Raw genomic sequence first — 20,256 nt, 5'->3', positions numbered from 1 at the left:
AATGGATTTGGGCTCCCAGGGCGGACCAGAGACCCAGAACACACAGGACGTAGTGAAGAGGATGTCAGGTAGTGGCACAGAGAAATTTTTGCCAAAGGTGCCTGCATGTAAAACACTGAGCTGGTCAATTAGCTGTCCAGGGGAATGTACCTGATAATTAAATTACCAAAGCAGTCAGACCACTAACACATTGCACTGCACTTCACCAGCTACCCTGAAAAATTAAGTCTGATTCCTCAGTTAAGCAGAGCTATAAAGAAAATAAAATGTGGCATAATATTAATTATGTGAGCATGAATAGCTCCGCAGCACAAAGCCTGTGTGAATGGGGAATTTTGTTTTATAATGCTTTTTTCATCTGGCAGAAGACACATCTATTTACAAATTAATTCTTAATCCATCAATAAGGAAAATAAATTAAAACCAAAAAAAAAAAAAAAAAAAAAGAAGAGTATCTGCTCTGAAATTTCCTGATATTTGTTCCTTTGCCTCATCTTATATTGCCTATTCAAAAACCTGAGCTTGGAACATGAAAGCTTATCCCATTGAGACTGCAACCAAATAGCTAGGAATTTTCAAATGTGGTTTAAAAAAAAAGTGAGGTTTTATTCTTAGACCTGCATTTCCTTATGCCACCTATAGATTAACAGTCCTAAAATCATTTTAGCAAGGTAAATATTCTATGTTGGAAAAAAGTCCCATGACTACATCCATCCCGTTACCATAGACATCTGTTCCTTACCAGACAAGGCCAACCTCCAGCAGATTAAAGTGATCCTTTATCACCACCAGCAAGCCCACATCTCAGAAAAAGGAGAAGAGGTTTGAGACATGACTCTTGGACTTTAGGGACTGGTCACATTTTGTTTAGCATACGGAAATACACAGGAGGAGACAACCTAGCAAAAAGAGTCTAGACATGCTGTGTAATATGTAAGCACAGGCTTCACGTATGGAAGCATTTGTTCCAGATATACAGACTGTTCAGCTGTCATATTCATCTGTTTTGTATTGTAGGGACACATGAGAAAAATTACCTAACTGCTGCTTTAGAAAGTATACATCCTGGCATTTATGAACACCTCCACTCACAGAAAGCAGGGGGTTCTCCTTCATTAACACTTCAGTAGTTAAAGATTAAAATAATTCTCCCCATTTACCTATACTGGGCAGCTAATTGTAGATCTGTATAATGAAATTCATTACATGTATAGGTCCTAGATGTTGGAAAAGTGAACAGAAACTCCCTAAAGCAAAGAAAAATATTTCTGAGACTTCAGTTAATCAGCAAGGTCAAATTCTGGATATGGCCTTGTTGGTATTACCTCAACATAATGAATTTTGACATCAGAATGTGTTAATTTTCTAACCTAAAAAAACACAAGGTACCCGACATAAATAATTAACTAAAACAAGGTTCATTAGAAACGTATCCCCAAAAGAAGGAATCCTGAGAATCAGAAAAAGTGTGCACAGAATACAAAAAATATTTTCTGTTTTAATTATGTGCCTCCCTTTAACTGAAAAATACTTTGATTAAACTTTCATTAAAGTAGAATTCGATAAAGTTATCAAAACGTAGCACATGATTCAAGAAAGGGTGCATGGTGGATAAGTATTTTCGGATCTGCTCAGCCCTAGGACCAAGCTATGCTGCACCCTGCTTTCAGGGGTAAGGCTTGCCCAAGAGCCTGCACCACCAGCACCAGGCACAGCAGGGGTGCTCCCCTCATGGTGTAGGCAAAGGGGGGAACAGGGAAGGTGTAAGCCCAGCTCTGTGCTGTGGGATGGGGACGGACAGGGGGATGAGCAAGCAAAGATGGAGAACCTCCCACAACCCCTGATGAGCAGTTCTCCCGTTACACACCTGAGAAGCAACCACTAATGACAAGGTTGCATGATCAAAGCTGACAAATTTCCAAAGCAATTTGTAAGCATTAAGCAGATCTCTCATCTCACAGGCAAGACAAACAGTACTATGCATCTTCAGTGAAGAGTTAAATTCAAGTAGAAAAGAGAAATGAAACTTTTCTATTGTTAAACAAATCATTTGTATCAACCGAAAAAAAGTCTGGCTTCCTAACCTTCTACCTTAAAAAGGAAGCCACAGAAAGTTACACCTTACTTGTAATTGTTTCTGCCCTAACATTAGCATTATTTCATTTAGCAAGAGATGTCACTCTTTGAAATATCAGCATCAATCCAGAGACCAGCTTATGAGAAGCAATTACTTTAGGTTATTGATTTGAAGCTTCAAGGGAGATGTATCTAGTTTGTTTTTGGATTAAAAAAAAAAAAAAAAAAAAAAAAAAAAAGGAATAATTATGTTAGAGATAGCATTTCATTTTAATGCTAGAGAAGTTGTTGGAGGGGTTTTCTGCCACTGCCTTGAAGAGAAGAGTAAATAGCAGAAACATGCAGACCCCGAGGTGCGTGCGCACAGCTCTCCGAACAGCACCGTGCAGACACGCGATGGGAAGCCTAAGGCTCCCCCTGACCTAGAAACAGCTTGAATTTGCATACATAGCTAATGAAAAACAATGCAAAAGTGTTGTCAGTAGCACCCACTCTTTACATAAAACTTCATGTTGACAAAGTATTAACTCCAGATGAAAAGTGGCAGAAAGCTTTGCAGGGAATGGAGATCTTATCTTCAGTCGCGGTGCTGTTAAGAGCTACACAAAATACCTTAATCCACAGAGCCACGGTCTTTCTTACAGTCTGTCAGATCAGAGAATCCAGAGCTTTCCAAGCACAGATCCTCACAAGAAATCCTAATCCTCCCCTGGGAGAGGGGAGCAAGGTGTGGTGGGAGGAGATGAGCCCAGAGCCTGACCCATTGCACCCCAAACCCTGCCCAGTGCTGGCCCATGCGCCAGAGCAGACCGTGTTCTGCCAAGAACTCCTTGTCTCTCTCTTATCAGCTCAGTCTATCCATGAATTATCTTAAACTTGGGAAAAACAGCATTCCTTTGCAATTGTTACCCCCACAGATAGCTTTGTAGTGGTGCCGTTACCCTGCAGACCCCTCTACCTGACCCATAAGACTGTAAGGCCGACACTGACTCGCTGTCTTTTTGTGAGACACAAACAAAATTCTGATCTCAGCAGTTCACAGATTCAAGGCAAAAATGGGGAAATCCTTTCCTTTTGGGGAAACTGTTGTCCAAGATGATTTCCAGCCAGTGGTACCTGAAGAAGGTGGGTGAAGGTGTCCCTCCTCCCTATGCAGAGGAGACCAGCGATGCTTGCAGTGGTGTGACTGAGTGCTTGCACCTGCTCAGGAGTTGTGGGATGGTCTCACTTGCTCCCAACGAGCATTTAACTGCAGATGCTTATGTAGCAAGGATTCTTCAGCAGCAAGATGTGAACACTTTAACTGCAACCATCACTTCTGGTGAACTTTCAGCAATATGAGCAAAAAAGCTGTGTTTTGCAATAAGGGCTGCTCTAGGAGGGCTGCACCCAAATCAATTTACCACGTAGCTAAAGCTGGTCTTGAAATAACTTCCCGACACATTATGTTCTGTGAGAAATTATTTTCACCTACAAAGAACTACAAAGTCAAAGGAAGGTCATTCTGTTCATAAAAGCCAGGAGGAGCTACGAGAGGCAAGCTGCAGAGCTACAAGCACCTCTGTGCAGCGCAGGAGGAGCTCACAATCCTGTGCCCCCCATGCCAGGGGAGCTGATGCCATGGGACAGCCCCTGCCTGCCAGCAGCTCAGACACCTGAAAGCCCCTTGGAGCACCTGCATCCCTTTGGTCCATGTGGATTGGTACCCTTAGAGCAGCTCCTGCAGCCTGCCTTGAAGCAGGTCATGTGCTATGACACAAATAAGGGTCTGAACGTAGCTTACCATCGAAAATAACTAACTTACACCTAGGGCTTGACAGGATGGCTGGCACGCTCCAGCACCATTTCAGTTGTGGGCAGCACAGAAATCTGGTTTCTTTAGATTACGTCCTATACTTGAATATGTTCACCTGTTTTAGAATAACATTGGACGAATACAAAAACAGTTTCAAAACACATAGATTTCAGGTTAGATTAGAAGCTATCAATTCATTAATTTCACAGTAGAAATATACACTTTTTATTTATGCATGAATAAAAAATGATTAGCCTGCCTAATCGGTGATCTTCTAATATAAATTAAATTGTAGACCAGCTTCACAATGTTCTTGGTACAGCTGTGTTTGTAGCAATGCTTCTCCTAACAGTCAAATATGAGGGTCAACAATCAGAAAATGGGTTTAAAATTTAATTGCCTCGGAAAGCAGAACAAAGTAAATTGCTAAGGTTAATGCTGGCTTTTAATGAATTATCATCAGCTTCAGAGCATCCACCTTTTGCAGAAAGGGCACGGGGCAGTTTGGCTGTGCGAGGACATGGAGAGCAGGACAGACACCTACCGTGTAGGGGGAGATATCAGCACGGTTCTGCAGCCCCTGCACCACAGGGGGAAACACGTTGCCTGAACCAGACTGCTACAGAGGAGGAACAAACCTGCAGCAACAACAGAAGAGAAGCCAACCCAGTGGAAAAAAATCAATGCTGAAAATGTGGGATGAGAAGAAGAAAGAGGCACAACATTGCGCTTGCCAAGTTGCCTATTTCTGAAAGCAAATAAGGATCAGAACAAAAATCTGTAAGTGTGAGAATTTTCTATTTGTAAGTACACAATCCTTTTCTGCAAGATTTCTGTGCATAAATACCTGTAGAAAACCAGCCTTCCATGAACCACACCATGTGCATTTCAGATTTTTAACAGTTTTCTTGAAGCTTTCTGCTGTACTAGCTGGTTTCCTGCCGATGCAGGCAGTACCGCAGGACACCTCCTGCCCTGGGCCCGAGCTCTGGCCACCAGGCACCACGAACCAGTCCCCTGTCCCCAGGGGAAGATCCTAGCCTGTGCTGGCAGTGCCTGCCCCAGGCAAGCCTCCAGAGACTCCCCTGCTCAGGAACCTCCAGTCCCAGAGACTGAAAACGGCCAAAGCAGGCTTTGCCTGCACTTATTTAACATTTCCCCAGTTGTTGCCAATTTCCATGAGACATCACACTACGCCGCTGATGTAAACCACGGTAACCAGGTGTGACAACTAACAACATGGTATTAAATGATGTAACAGCTCTGGGAACTGCAAAACCCCAAAACCAACAGACAGTGTTGCTTGCTGGATCCCACAGCTAAGAGGCGTGTAGAGCTCTCCCTAACTCATGTAGTATTTATATCCTGGATGGCAAAATAAATATTGCAACAAATGATTTTTTTTCCTATACTTTGTTCTCTCCGCCATACCTGCAGGTTTTATTTCTTCTTCAAAAAAAATCTGTAAGAGAGTCTGCTCAAATGAGCAATTAGACTTATCTCGCTTGCCCCATTTAAGATCACACTATGATCTTTCTCACTGTGAAACAGTTTGACTACATAAAACTTTACAGCCAGGTGGATTTGTTTAGTTTATAACATAAAAATATGCATATTATGGGGAGGAGGAGACCACAGTAAGAACCTGAAATCACTACATGTTTTTTCACACTTTTCCCTGGAATTATTCCCATTCTGTAAAATGAAGCAAGTCTTGCCATCTGTCTGCAAAATCCTCTTCATCTCAACCTGTGATGTTTCAAAGCCACTGCCTTTGCTACTGGTCTACATAAACCTCAAATTGCTGCAGAAAGTGCAAGTACCAAAAAAATAAATAAATAAAAATAATGAAATAAAGGTAGAAAAGGTCCCTGAAGGTATTGGGCCATTTCCAAAACTGCTTTAACCTGCCCATTACCCACCTGTGTCCAGACCAGCCCTGGCACTGATGGGCAGATGACACCCCCTACACCCCAAAAACCTTTCCTGGTTTTATCTGTTATCCCAGAACAGTTTCTGTGCTTTTACAATGGAGGAAATGAAGCTCCCCCAGCAGCACAGGTCTCCCTGTGCAGAGCTGTGTCCCCAGAGGATGGGGAGGGCTGGAAAAAACTCAGAGGCTGCTTGGAAAGCATCCCAGCCCACCTGGGAAACCAGGTCTTTATCTGAGAGGAAGGATGGCTGGAGCTAGTGAACACTTTGGGCAATGTGCTTTGGGTTAATTAACCTGCTTATTGGCTGTGCTGTAACCAAAGTGAGCTGCTTCCTAGGCAAGCAGTTAGATGTGACAGAACACATAGCTATGCTGATCCAGGAAATTCTAGTACTAGAAGATGCACCAAGGAGTGCAATGCCAGCCCTGAGCAGAGCAGGCAGGATGCACCCAGGGATGCCCAGGAACACCAGGCTGCTGGGACTGCCTTCACGTTAAGGGGGGACAGCACCCAGGGCTGACATGGGTTCTGCCTTTGGAAAGCAGTAAAAGAGTCAGGGTGCAGCGTTTTTCTTTGGTTACCAAGGTCACTCTCTGATAGAAAATTACCTCTATGTGAATTTAATCTCCTGCAGCTGCTGCAGTGAGGACTCCTCCTGTAGCCGGGCTCCCTGGCAGCAAGCGGTGCCGAGCACAACGCGTCCTCCGCCCGCTGGGGTTGGTGCGCTGCGCCTCGGTGACTCCTCCACAAAGCACTGCTCTTGTCTCTGGGGCTGCAGAAACAAGGGAAAAACACAAAACCAACACAATTACTCTATTATTATTTGTCACGTTTCTTAAGTGACTGGCAAGGTTCCTTCCTTAGTTATGGAGCGCTTTTCCTGCCTTCTTTTTCTCATCCCCATCCTTCAGTCTGACACCTGCCTTTGTCTACCCTACCCCTCAAACTGAGAAATACATGAAATTCATAACTACAGCTATCTCTGGCCCCAAAAAGAGCCTTTATTCCTTTTACAACCCAGATTACTTTGAGGTGTTGCTTTCATTGCTTTATTTTTTATGCTGGGAAAATAGAGGGCAGAAGTTACTTGAGGCTGAACGACATGCAGCCTGGGCAGAGAAGTGCCTTCAGGCCGAGGAACCCTTATTTTCAAGAGCTACCAAGTGTTACCAAGACTGGGGGAGAAGCCTTCTCATGGGTACAGCCCAGTGAGTGAGCCCCTGGTGCACGCTTAGCTGAGAAAGCCAGAGCTCCTGCTCCACAGTCCTAAATGGGGTTCTCCATTTAGAAACTGCCGAAAGCCATTGTTCTTCATCGACTGTCACCCAGACTTCTTTACCCCCAAAAAGCCACATTTCTGATACAGACCGTTAACAATCAATTTACTGTGAAAACAAAAGGGAAAACATGCTGAAAAGGCTTACAGCTCTTCTTCACGGAAACCTCACACACCATAATGGCATGGTTTCATCTGTTGTATTACAGAAATCTGCTTGCAATTATTAGACTTATTTCATATTTTAATGTAATTATGTTTGGCCTTTGCTCTAATAAATCCTTGAACCAGAACTGGAAGATAAGAAATTCAAATACCCTAAGCCTGCTAAAGATAAAATGCTGAAAGAAAGGTGATGTTGCTTAAATAGCTTGGCTTAAAAATCAATACAGAATACATTCATAAATTAACAATCACTCTAGACTAAAACATTTATTGCTGGAGGAACACTGCATAATTAAACTATGGGAATGAATAACAAATTAAAATTTAATTTTAATTTTTGGGTTCCTTTTTAAGCCTGTAGTAAAAAAAAAAAAAAAAAAAAATCCTTTGCTACATCTGACTATTTCTACAGGAGAAAATTATGTGCATTATTTGGTCATGACTCCCCCAACTGTTGTTCTTCAAAGGTCAAGCTCCAATGATTTTAAATTGGGTTTTGGCAAACTTTGGAAACATGTAGGGTAGTTTTGGGGCAACTGGCATAGTTTGAGAAAGAGAGAGGGGGAGAGAGAGAGGTGAAATGTTGCATTTATAATTAAGAAAAGGAAAATTCAGATTAATTGAAGTGTTTAAAGCCCACTTGACCTTGACTGCCCCGTGTGAATTGCTGCACTGAGCTGTGAATTTCCAGCCAGCCCCGGATCCTGCAGGCATCCCGTGGTGGCACCACACCACAGCAGCCAAGGCCTCATCAGCCTGCAAACCTCTTAAGCTGTGTTGTGCTCAGTGCTGCACCAAATATCACTTGTTTTCTTGAGACAGCAAGAGAACCATATCAAAATACTCGAGTTGTTGTTGTGGTTTTTTTTCCACCTTTGTTTTTCTAGGAGGTTTTTCTCGGGTTATAATCACATGTTCATGCACAGAGCTGTTTCAGACTAGAGGAAGAAGCAAAGGAAATGCAATTGGGATGGTTATTGTTTGCTCCTCAGAAATGGGAAAGGGATATAAACCTGCGGGAGCACAGTACAGGATCTAATTCTTTTTTCTTTTCTCATTTCACGTTCCATTTTACCTCCCTTGGTCAAAATCATCTCTCTCTGTTCAGCATGAGGTGGCACTGATTAATCTAGCGCATAGAGAGGGTTAGGAGGAAGAATAATTACAAGAGGCAAATATGATATGTTGGCTACACCACTTAGATTGTATAGGACCTTTGGCCTTACAGCTGCAGCCCAAACAGCGGCAATTGCTGCTTTTCCAGGTAAAACATGCTTTGTGTTAAATGAGGCAGGGGATGGCGTAAGGTGGGGTGGAAAGGACAATTAACTTCTATAAATAATGGGAGAATTTCTCATAAATGTGCTGGCTATTCTGCAGATTTCCCTGGATATATTATAACCAAAGCACCTCCTGTTCAAACAGCAGTCTCTTCAAATATATCTATTATCAGTCACTCAGTGATGAGGTGAACACTGAATAGTCACACAGAGGTAAATCTGAAGAAATTAATTCCATTCACAGGGCTGCCAGAGAACTACGATACAGGATTTTAGTATTTTAAGACCTATATGGTAGTTATTCACTCCCCGTGGAAAAGGAGATACATGATTTAGATGTTTTGGGAGGGACTGATTCGGATGCATAAAAATGGAAGTGGCTCTCTTTTAGATTTAGGAAGATGTCAGTACAGGACAAAAATGTCTATATTGTGAACGTCACATTTAAGAACATCATTAGGACATCACTTGACCTTTCCAGCATGGGTCAATGCTTACAAATACCAGTTCATCAGAGAAATTAAAGTCAACAAAGAAAGCGGGCCCTTTTCCTGAAACTTTTTGGTGTGTGGAGGGGAAGGGCCAGCAATCATCTTCTGCAGCAGATGCAGCAAGGTTACACAGATTATCTTTGGGTTGCTCTCTTCATGAGAAACGTTAACTCTCAATGAGGAAGAATCATTGGAAATTTCTTTCTTAAAATGAGAGGAGGAAGCTCATCAATATGCTTGGAGGAGTCTGATGAAGCAGACAAGGAGCACCCACATTTGGACAGTCCTCTCTCATGGGGTTAACGATGACAAACCAGAGAATGGTTTTAGTGCATCCTAAGATCATTCCAACAAGTATAGTCTCCCCAGCTGTCTGCTCTACCCAACATGACAGAAATTAAGAAAAATATTTGACAGAAAATAAGACATACCAAAGCCCTGTTCCTACTCCCCCCCCAAGTAACCACCCACAGCCACTGCTGCACACACACTTTCTGATGATGGTCAGACCCAACACAGCTGTTTTGTTCTTACTTATCCCTGTGGAGACACTGGACCCAAATGAATCCTTGTGGTACTTTTTCACTTATTAAATTAGATGAGATATTCAAAGATTCATAGATTTTAGAGCCAGAAGAGACCATTATGGTCTATTCAAACTCATGCATCACACAGGCTATAAGTTTCATCAAGTGATTCCTGCATGAAGACTATAATTTATAACAGAGCAAGAACATATTTTAAAGAAAGAAATCAAAGTTCTCTGTAAAAAGGTCAGTTACTTCATGTAGGATGAATGACAGATGGGGCCCAACAGCATAAACACACACAGCACTTTTTTGATACCAAACTACTTCTCAAAACACATTTTTCCTTACACATTAGTTTTGCCCATTGTAAGATTAAAAGTGTAGTGCAAATACAGCCCTGGAAGGATTTCCACCTGTAAATACTCTAGCATTTCTTTTCCCCTAATGCATGCTAGAAAGAACATTACGTGGAAAAGCAAAACATAGTTGCTACTGAGCATTAACAAAGCAGCTAACCACTGAGGCTGTTCACCCAGATAGATAATTCTTTTCTTTTAATGCAATGTGTTGCTTGATATTTTACAGGCACTTAGCCAAATAAGCAACACACTCTCTTCATGCACAGGAGAAGGAACATATTTTATCCGTAAGGATTTACAGCTTCTGAAAACAAATGGCACCCTGGGCCATACTAACCGGTATGTGCTGAAATGAACAGCCTTACAGCATGGAGATGATGTGCAAAGACAGGGGAGGCTCATCACTGCAGTTCTCAAATATTACTGTAAGAAGTCCAGAGAAAAAAGTTGACAATAGAAGCCTTCATGAAAGGGCCCTGAGAAATGAAAGCAGAAGGTAGTCCCTCCGCGGGTGACATGCAGGTAGCAGGAACATCCAGCGATGCCACTCTGGGTGTTCTAGGTACATGATTAAGGTATTATTTGGAATATAAGGAGCCTCAATTCTCTAAAAGCCTCTGGCAAAATAGGGAGATGGACTCAAAAATATCTAAATTAGACACTCCAAAAGAGATTAAGAACACCTTTCATTTTTTGTCTCAGATGTGAAATGGCTTTTTTTTTTTTTTAGGGACAAAGGTGGTCTTTCAAAAGGTCTCTCTTATACAGCGGGACTCATCACAAGATATCTGTCATTACTTATTTAGATTGCACCAAGGCTGAGTAGGCTTTTAGCACTTATCCTTCCATAAGAAAAATACAGCAATTCTTGGGGAACATTTCTTGGAATGGGAGCAGAAAGAGAGAGAAAAAAGTAAAAAAAAAAAAAAAAGTAAAGAAAAAAAAAAAGAGGGTGAAAATGAGAAATGCATTTTCTTCTCTATTCCTCTACCAGGTGCCAAAATACAATTTCTGAACTCGCAGATGACAGGACTTCCCTGCAAACCCAGGGGAAAACTCTCCTTCCCAAAAGGTCTGTGGGAAACTCTCAGTGGGACTGAAAGCATCCCTGGGGGTCATGGTGAAATGCAGCAGCAAAGGCTTGTTCATGTCTACAGCCAGCAGAGTCATTCCCCCAAAGGCAGCACACACAGCATTTGGCAGGGCTGTCATCAGAGGGGATGCTCATCCCCAGCACTGCCAATCACACCACGGCCACCTTAAGGCCAGCCACACAGAAGCAGTGACAGCCCAACACCGTTCACAAGTCCGATAACCATCAAAGCTCCCGGCTGGGCAAAAAAAAAGGTGCCTGACTTGAAAGGAACTCAATACCTGGATTCTTAAAGAAAACATTCATCTTGCAAGTGACTGCCAAAATCATGGTGCCTCAGTAAAGCCAGCCACACTTCAGACACCTTCCACATTTCTGCTTATTTGCATCATTGCATATTTTATATGGATGCATGTCTAATAAAGATGAAAAGTCATCGTGGCACATTTGTCTCACCATTTATTACATTTCCCTGACTTTTGGCAACTGACATGGCTACTGCTAAAGGAAAATTTACTGAAGCAAGCAGTGATTTTTCATACCATGAGTGGACATTTTTCACATTAAGACAGCAAACATTTGCAGTTCCTACCACATCTTCTGCATCTCTTTCATAATATCCATATTATACTGGAAGTGAAACAAATCTTTTGTAAGCAAACATTCTATGTGCTGCCTATTCCCTTTAAAACACACTTACTGATCAGTAGACTAATGAGAAAAATTACTTTTGAGCTCTTTTAGGAACTTCTGTTGTAGTAGTTTTTTCAACCCAAAGAAAAGAAATAGGGCAGAAAGGAATTTCAGACTCAGAAGATATCTTGACTCATAGGCTATTAAAATGTAAGTGGCAAATGTATCATACCACTGACTGTCCCCAGACACTGCTAATCAGCTCCCTGGTGACACGCTGCTACAGGAAATCTTCAAGAGCAATTCTGCATCTTCCTACTCTCAGCCACAGCCCACTTCTCCAGCCCACTTTACAATGTGTTCATATTGTTTTTCATATGCACTGTGAAACACTGTGGTAAGAAAATTGCTATCTGATTTTCTCCTAAGACAAATATCCAGAGAAAACAAAGTGAAACTCAAAAGAAAACCAACACAGCCAGAATTGCAACACATTGCAGGGCAGGACTGAAACCCTGGAGATTTGGGTGCTCTTATCCTGCTCTCAGCAGCTTAGTTAAATCAGTCACTGCACCTCCATTCTCCCTACCAGGTAAGGGGAAGAGATGATTATGATGACTGCTCCATAAAATCCTTCGAGATATTCTGTTAAAAAGTGAAAGTTGTGTATATTTGCTTGCTTATATTATTATATTATTTTCTAGCACTGTTCTTATCATAAATTTCCTCAAATGGTGAACTAGAGACTGTTGGTAAATTAGCAAACGTGCAGTTCAGTGGTCTTGCTGGAACTAAACAAATCTGTCCAGAAATTAGAGATATTCTACACATGTTTGAAGTACAAGAACTTCAAAAAAAGGTTCCCAGTTCCATGTACTGGTGCAAAAGTTGTACGGTATGGATCACCATAGAAAAGATATCTTGGTCACAAGAGGACCTCTTCATGGAGGGTGGCTGAAGGGAGGGAGCATCAACATCTCTTAAGAAGAGTCACATCTTCCTGTCAAAGTCCCATCTCACACAGGAAACACTCAGTTTGAAATTACTCTCCTAAAATGCATGTGTCTTCAGACAGAATAACAGTGCCAGCATAAACTGGAAAAAATACAAAGAAATCTCCAAATGCATGAGAATGGAAAGTTAATGCCATGCTTTACAAAAAAAAAATAATACATTTTATCATAAACTGGATGGCTGCATTGTCACGGGTACAAATGCAGTTTGTTCAATTGAACTGACATGGGAGTTTTTATAGAGATAATAAAAGGAACTTCCAGGAAAAATAAGATAGAGAGATTCTTACCAGAATCAATCACAAAGTCTTAAAGAGAATATGAGAAAAGCCAAGCAAGTGTGCCCAACAATTCAGAAGTTTGAGAGGATACAGAAAAACATGATTGAGTTATGACTTAAAAGACCAGTGAACAATCAAGAAGCTATGTAGAAACAGGCACTGAAATATTAAAATAGTGAAATCTGAAATAGCAGCTAAGAAAGTAACTCAATAAAGACAACACAATTGAAAAGCTATCACAATGGCAGAATTGAAGATTTTATGAATGAGTGTGGTGTATCTGAATAACTGTATTTTTGCAGAAATGTTTTATTTTGAAGAAACAAAAGGTGAAAAAAAAAAAAAAAGAATAAAGCTGGCAGTGAGATAATAAGGAGATTGTTACAGATTTCAATACAGTATTGTTAGCATGTGAATGGAAGATGTACCTGGTGTGAAGTAGCTTTAAGTATGAAGAGGAAAAATGAAAGGACATGTCAAGTTGTAAGTCATTTGGGGAATTAGCAAATTACCGTAAGTGTAACGGTTCACCATTACTTTAGAAGAGGAAAAAAAAAAAAAATCTAATAAATGGGAAAATTTACAGGAATGGAAAAACAGAAGATTTTTATAGAAGATGCACAGTTCCTTCTTCCTAGGTGATGCTGCACTGCTGAGTGTTTCCCGCCATGAGTTGTGCTTGCCACGCTTTTCAGTCTTTCTTTGCTGTTTCCTCTTCCTTTGTGTGGTTTCCACTGGAGGAGTTTCCACCCGTTGATCGCTGGTGGGATGCTTTGAGCAGGGACTGCACATGAACCAGCTCTGCAAGCAGGAAGGATCTGTGTCTGTCGTGGCCTTCTGCAGTGCAGTAAAACAGTTGCTGGAGCATGGCACAAAGTTAAACATTATGAGGAGTCCGAACAGATTGGCTTGGGAGGGGTGGTTAGAAGACACAAATGTACAAACACTTCATGTCAGGCCCATCACATTTGCTCAGAAACTTTGACTACTGATAAGAGTGACACCTCATGTGAAGGTATGGCCTGAGCTCCATTGCTCAGGGGAAAGCCACCACCACGTCACACTAAGGCATTTCTGTGCTTTTTGCCATCTTCAGAGGCTCTCTAGTGCCCTCCTGCAGCACACAGCTCCCATGGCCTGCAGGGATTTGAAGCAACTGTAATCACGTAATGGCTATGCAGTGCTTCTCGCTGTGGCTGTCTGCAAAAGCACAAACTGATTTTAAGAAGGCCCTTCTGATTCTCATCCTGACAGCATGAGTCGTGCATCTTTCCTGGGCTGCCATCTGGCACGCTTTTGCTTCCCACAAGAGCTGGGGCATAGGAATCACTTTTTTTTTTCCTGCAGCAGTGCCTGGATAGGAAGCTGGCCACCCTCTCCTGACACCTGTCCCAGCAAACTACATTTCTACTTGTTCCTTTGTACTTATGCCAACTGCAAGCTGCAGCACGGGACGGCAAAGAACACTGGACTCATGTAGCCAGCAGGGATTGTTTCCCTTCTCTCCTGCAGGTGTTAACATCAATGCTTTTGTCCTATAAAGTCTCAAATTAAAATGTTAAATAATTATAGCAAACCTTCTCACGTATATACTGCTCACATTTTGCCTGTCATACATAACTTTGATTTTTAAAAAGTTGAAAAATGCCAGAAATGCTGTTACTCTTTTTTGTTTGTTTGTTTGTTTGCTTTGTTTTGTTTTTGTTTAAACACACATGCATGGATTTGGACTGTTATGACCTCAACATTCACCTCTTCATTCAAGCCAGCAAGCCAAGGCAGCATGGTGGATTTCACCTAGAAAATTCAAGTGAATTTAGTTAAGAGACACACCGCTGAAATATATATATATACACAACAGAAATGGTGCATCAGTTCTGCCTCATATAGAAGAGAGTCATATACACAGAGCATCTCTGTTGTGCAGTTTTGTTTTACAACAAATGTATACGAGCATATGAAAAGTATAAAAAGAGTATATAAAAGGCTGTTAAAATAGAAAATGTTTGATTAATCAAGAAAAATCTAGCCAGCTGGGATGACCTGAAGTGATGTGATCAAAGAATCATGTTTTCCAGGCAAGCACACCAGCTCGTGTCCCACTAGCTGGCAAGTATCTACTAAAGCAGAAACTTTTTACATCAGGAATAATGAAAATCTTGTTACGCTAACTTAAGGCAATTCTCCGCTGTTAAATTTAATTTCCCATCAATAAATCTAATTATCTAATTCAGTTCCCGATTCTTAATAAAAATGGTTTCCTATGCCATTATAGACACCATCTCTAATATCTGAGAATCAATGGGATTATGAACTGTGTAAAAACAATTTCTGCAAACAGATGGATTTCACATGCAGATGGAAAAACACAAAAATGTATTAGTGGCTACGCCAGCTTCAAATGTCTATCATTTTGAAAAAGACAAACAAAAAAATTACTGTAGTGTTTGGGTTTTTTTCCTCTTGTCACTCTGAAGAGCAAGCAAAATATACAATGGGCTCTTGTGAATTTGACAAGGCTCAGTGCGTTCTGTTTCAGTAACTGAACCATCTTAAATATACCCCAATCAGAAAAATTAGGAGTGTCACTGAGGTTATTTGACACCGCAAACACTGGAAGCCTGCATCTTATATGGGAAAATTACTATTATGACTGGCCATGCAGATTTTGACTGACCCGCTTCACCACAGTTCTGACAGCTATGAGATGTTTTTTCAGAACACATTTGTATGCCAAAATGTTACTAAAGAAAAAGCAAAGTTTATGCTTGCTATCCCCCTATACAAGCAGGCAGTGCAGCACAGTGGGGCTGTTCTGCCCCTGCTTCCAGCGAGGTGATGCTCTGCTGGCCTGCACAGCTCGATGCCACCCAAACAGGTGGAAAGAAAGGATCCTCCTTGGCCAAAATCTGCTCCGTGTCCCATTTACACGGCTCTGCAGAGCATTGAAGTCAATGTTTCAGGAACTGATTTTGAACATCAGGTGGGGAATTGCTCAAAACTTAGGAAAACAGTGACTGAAAAGTTTTAAATTAGAAATAAGCCAAAAATATGTCACTGTCAGTGGCTGCCACTTAGAAGCCACACCATTCATATTAATAGAAGAGTGGGAGACAAAAAGTGGAATCAAAGGAGACCTTAATAAACCTAAAGAAAAGACACAAAGAGAAACCTGTACAGAGCACAATTCACAGCTGAAACACAGCTGGTGTGTACCTTTAACTGTTTGTGAAGGAAACTAATCCCCATGTATTTGGAAGTTGTGGAAGCTTTAGTTTTCAAGTCATTTCCCAAGTATTTTGTTCAGAGGTACTTATTAGGCAAAAGCACTTTTCTGTTTGTTTGGGAGTCGGTTTTTGATGGTTTTCTAATATTATTTAGCTGTGGGAAGCATCATTATAGCCAGCCTGCCACTTTCAGATTTGTCTTTCCTCCTCCTGCAATTAGGCCAGCTGCAGGATGCAGTGCAGGACACACAGCACCACACAGCAGCAGGTGCAGGGACATCCACAGTGAGGATGTCCCTGAAGGAACATCCCAGGTTTTCACTTGGAAAATCAAATCCCCACAGTGGGGGCTCCAGACCTGGCTTCATGCACAGCCCAGATTCCTAGTAAAAATGACCAAAAACATCACAGGAGTTTTGAAAAAACAATGCTGCAGTCCCTCTCAGGAAGGCTTAGAAATGCAGAAAATTTGTTTTATGCTTAAATACTCTGAGCACCTGGGATCAATTTCTATACAAGAACGGGGAGGGGGAGGCAAGAGCGAATATCAAGGGCAGATGATCTTGTAGGGTTATTTTCTAAATCTAGTTGGGCTGTCAATGGCACTTTCTCCTTTCACACCTACGTACAAGCAGGTCTTAACATATTACCATGTTGTATGATACTGATTATAAATGTATTTTACGGAGAGATAGCCACAAAATTCTTTAAATTCTTTGGGCAAAAGTCCTGTAACCCAGAGGAGGGGAACACAACTACAATTCTTTTCTGCTTCAAAGGGACCCGTTCAAAGCTGACGATGCCCAAAGCAAGCCGTTCCCCAGGCAGCAGAGATTACCGAGGAGCTGCCCTGACATCTCTCCTGTTTGCTTCACAAGGCCTCACACTACGTATGAATATGTATATGAAGTACTAACCTGCTCTCTCTGGACAGAAAAGAAAGTTCAAATAATTATTCATTTGTGATCACTCTCCAATTAATTTAAAGGGTATCCGGATAACCCTCAGTGTCCTATTGACTAGGATTAGTAGAGAGTACGGTGAAAAACAGGAGGAGTGAACACCTGCATAAGAATGACCTAGATGAGGTTTTAGAGGGAAAAGCCTTCCTCACAGACCTGCAGCTGGCAAAGGGAACATGGAGAAGGCTGGGGAAGGCCACAGCCTCCACTGGGACCACCAGGAGAATTTTTCCTGAAGTCCTTCATCAGGGGAGGTTTTAAAAAAAATAAAAATAAAAAATAAATAAGTAGGAATGGTTAAATAGGATGGAACACATTAACAACAAAGGCACTCCAGATATTACACCAACATATGTTAAGCTGGACCACACAGGCTAGGGTGCTTTAACCAGGAAACAAAACGATCTACAAGGAGCACACCAGAGGGCTACAGAGCTCAGGTGCCTCAGGGAGTAGGGGCAGAGGGACCAGGGCTTCACGGCCACCAAAAACTGTGCTCGAAGTGGTGCTGAGCCCCCACACCAGCAGCAAAGCATGTAAAGCTGAGACAAAACTACTGCCCAAGACCTCATGATGTGCCTAGGAAACAGCCACTCCACACAGGGAGGATTTTGTTGTCACTGACGGCATGGCACCAGGCGTGCTCTTAAATTAATAAGCATTTACCAAGCTAATAAGAAGTTTTTGGTAAGACAGGCATCCCCTTTCATCTTACCTTCACTCATCCTTGATACAGCAAGAAAGAAAATAGCGATTTGCTACAGCACGTGTACATCAATTGCTGGGTTTGTGCTGCCTCAAGTCCAATCATGTCATCTCCATGCAAAAGCCTTCCTTGACAAGTTGCTAATTTACCCTACACCTCACTCCTTTTATCTTCAGCTGGCATGACAGGAGATTGTTTATTTTGCAAAAGGGGCTGTTTTTCATGGGAAAGTTGTTGGATTCTTTTTCTTTTCTTTTCTCTTTTTCTTTTTCTCTTCTGCTACGGGCAGCTAGGAAGTCTGTCTGAACCATGGCAGATTGACTCAGGGCGTCAGGTAGCTTCTACCCAGCAGACCAGTGCGAGTATTTAATTAAGGCAATTTAGTCATTATAACAACTTTTTTTCCTCAACTGTGAGGTGTCTGATCAATGTATTTTATTGTATAACACTTAACAAGAATGCAGATGTAACTGCAAAGGAACTAAATGACTTTTTTCCTCAAGTACAGCCAAGCCAGGGAATATTGATACAACTGCAGAAACATTATTCTTTGAATTTTCTTCCTCTATGCATTTCTTGCTCGTATCACTCCAGATGTGGTTAGTATTATCCCAGGAATGTAAATGTCTGCTCTTTTGATTTGGCTTCAGCTCTGCTACAACTAGTTAACCTGGTTCTAGGGAAAGTCTGCTCAGAACTGAGAGATCAGGCAAAGCACAAGCCTGTGAGTTCATCAGCCTGAAGCACACCTTTAGCAAAAGCATCTCTGTGAAGTGACTGACATTAAATGATGTTATACAGTAAAAACCCCATGGCAGACTACATGACTGTCATTTCTTTGGTTTAGATTTTTAGGGCTGCTGGGTTAGGATAGCCTCTTACAGTTCACACACATCTTATGATGTATTACTGACCCCATCTTGCTGGATCAGTTTTCATCATCATCTGTCCCTCTTCCAACTTACCTTCTCTAAACAAATCAAATTCTACTCTCACAGTCCATGAGGCAGGCTATCTCTGAGATTTACCTAACATTTTATCTCAAGATGGACAATAACTGGTGAGTCAGAAGACAACATTACAGCACAGTTAAACTGCCATCAGAAGCACCCTGTTGCCTTTCAGCCACTTACACCTTTAACATTTGATACCAGCGTCTTTGTGTGCTCACTGATGAGCTCATTTTCTGTTCCTTTCACTAATTATCTCATTACTCATCTCCACCTCAGTTATTCTTTAGTAGTTCCACGATTTAGTTAAGCGCTCTATCTTCTTTAAAAAAAATAAATAAATAACCAATATGGATCCCAAAAATATATATTTAGCAGGGAAAATATTCTCTTCTCAGAAAGATACGTATACTACTTAGTCTATGGTCTAATATATACAAAGAAAAGAAACATTCATGATCATTTGAGCTGATGAATTCTCTTTGCAATGAACTGTGCACTTTCCAGCAGTCCCTGCTGGGCTAACAAGTAAAAGCCTAATAGCATAGGTAGAAACCCCTAGGGTAGAGGTAGGTTTGCAGGAGAAATACCTTCTTCCTACGAACAAAAACCAGGAGTTGCCAGCGCCATCCTGAGAATACTTCCTAGAGCTGTGCTCCAGCCTGAACCAGGCCCCTTTGGGAAAAGACTGTGAGACATCCATCCATATTTTCAGAACAAAAATCTCCGTTAAATTCAATGTTTATCCCAGTCAGCTCCAAGAGTTGCACATACCTAACTTGATAGCCTCAATCAGTCAATAAACCAGGCTGCCACCGTCACACCTCTGTAATGATAATCATGGAAAACGCAAAGGGCACCGGCCTCCCCACAAACCTGTGATAACCTGTGTGAAGTCCCGAAGAGTAAAACAGAAAAAGTTGGAGCTCTTTTTTGCTTCTTTTTTAGTGTTTGACTGGGCGTTAACATTTGAACTTCTTTTTCTTCTTTATGCAGCATTTCACCACTGCTGTTTTGTTTCTTCTAAACAAAGAACAGCCCAGTTGCAGTTTGGGAACAGGCCAGGTTACTTCAGGGCTGCTTTTGGATACTGCAAGAATATCTGTGCAACTGCTTAAATGTTCTGAATCTGCCGGTTCCACGACTTGAATACAAATAAATACCATGGGGAAAAAAAGAAAATAAAAAAAAAACAACAGGGGTAACAAATGCCTTCTCCAATAGCTTCTGCAGTTTTCAGAGGCTCTCTAAGAGCTTATGTAGTCCTGTGAGCATTCCAAACATGCCTGGTATTTATCATAATACGTCAGACTGGTATTTCATCCCACCCCATTTTCTGTCTATAACCTCAGAAAGGTATGAGAAAGCCCTCACAAAACTGCCACTAGAGAATATTTGCTCAGAAACATCGATCAGAACAGTTCATACCTATTTATGATAGCTGTTTTGAATCGTATCTCATGAAAAGAATATATATATACTTCG

The 20,256-nt window shown here is 41.5% G+C and overlaps 1 protein-coding gene and 1 long non-coding RNA gene across 10 annotated transcripts in view; both read right to left on the bottom strand.

The window, feature by feature from the left end:
• The window catches only part of LOC311439968 (uncharacterized protein), a 42,463-nt gene extending 37,413 nt beyond the window's left edge, over positions 1-5,050 (bottom strand). For 3 of the 9 annotated variants that reach the window (XR_014695119.1, XR_014695120.1, XM_084526314.1), the window contains exons 1-2: positions 4,719-5,048; positions 4,416-4,509 (exon numbers count right to left, since the gene is read on the bottom strand). Coding sequence is in view for 2 of the 9 variants with exons in the window: in XM_084526314.1 (XP_084382440.1) it covers positions 4,416-4,509; positions 4,719-4,758 (134 nt within the window). In the remaining 7 variants the exon portion in view is untranslated. Of the gene's footprint in view, positions 1-4,415; positions 4,510-4,718 lie in introns of all 9 variants that reach the window. The other 6 variants (XR_014695121.1, XR_014695122.1, XR_014695117.1 and 3 more) reach the window with 5 other exon arrangements.
• Positions 5,051-13,219: 8,169 nt separating this feature from the next.
• On the bottom strand, positions 13,220-17,964 carry LOC311439721. Its single transcript, XR_014694958.1, has 2 exons — positions 17,831-17,964; positions 13,220-14,723 (listed from the first exon to the last, which is right to left on the bottom strand). It is a non-coding gene; the product is annotated as an uncharacterized lncRNA (long non-coding RNA).
• Positions 17,965-20,256: the final 2,292 nt, after the last annotated feature.

The sequence above is a fragment of the Aythya ferina genome (assembly GCF_964211825.1).
Source record: "Aythya ferina genome assembly, chromosome: 7".
Classification (NCBI taxonomy): domain Eukaryota; kingdom Metazoa; phylum Chordata; class Aves; order Anseriformes; family Anatidae; genus Aythya; species Aythya ferina.
The sequence above is the reverse complement of the archived record's forward strand: the minus strand, read 5'-3'. Positions and strand labels throughout refer to the sequence as shown.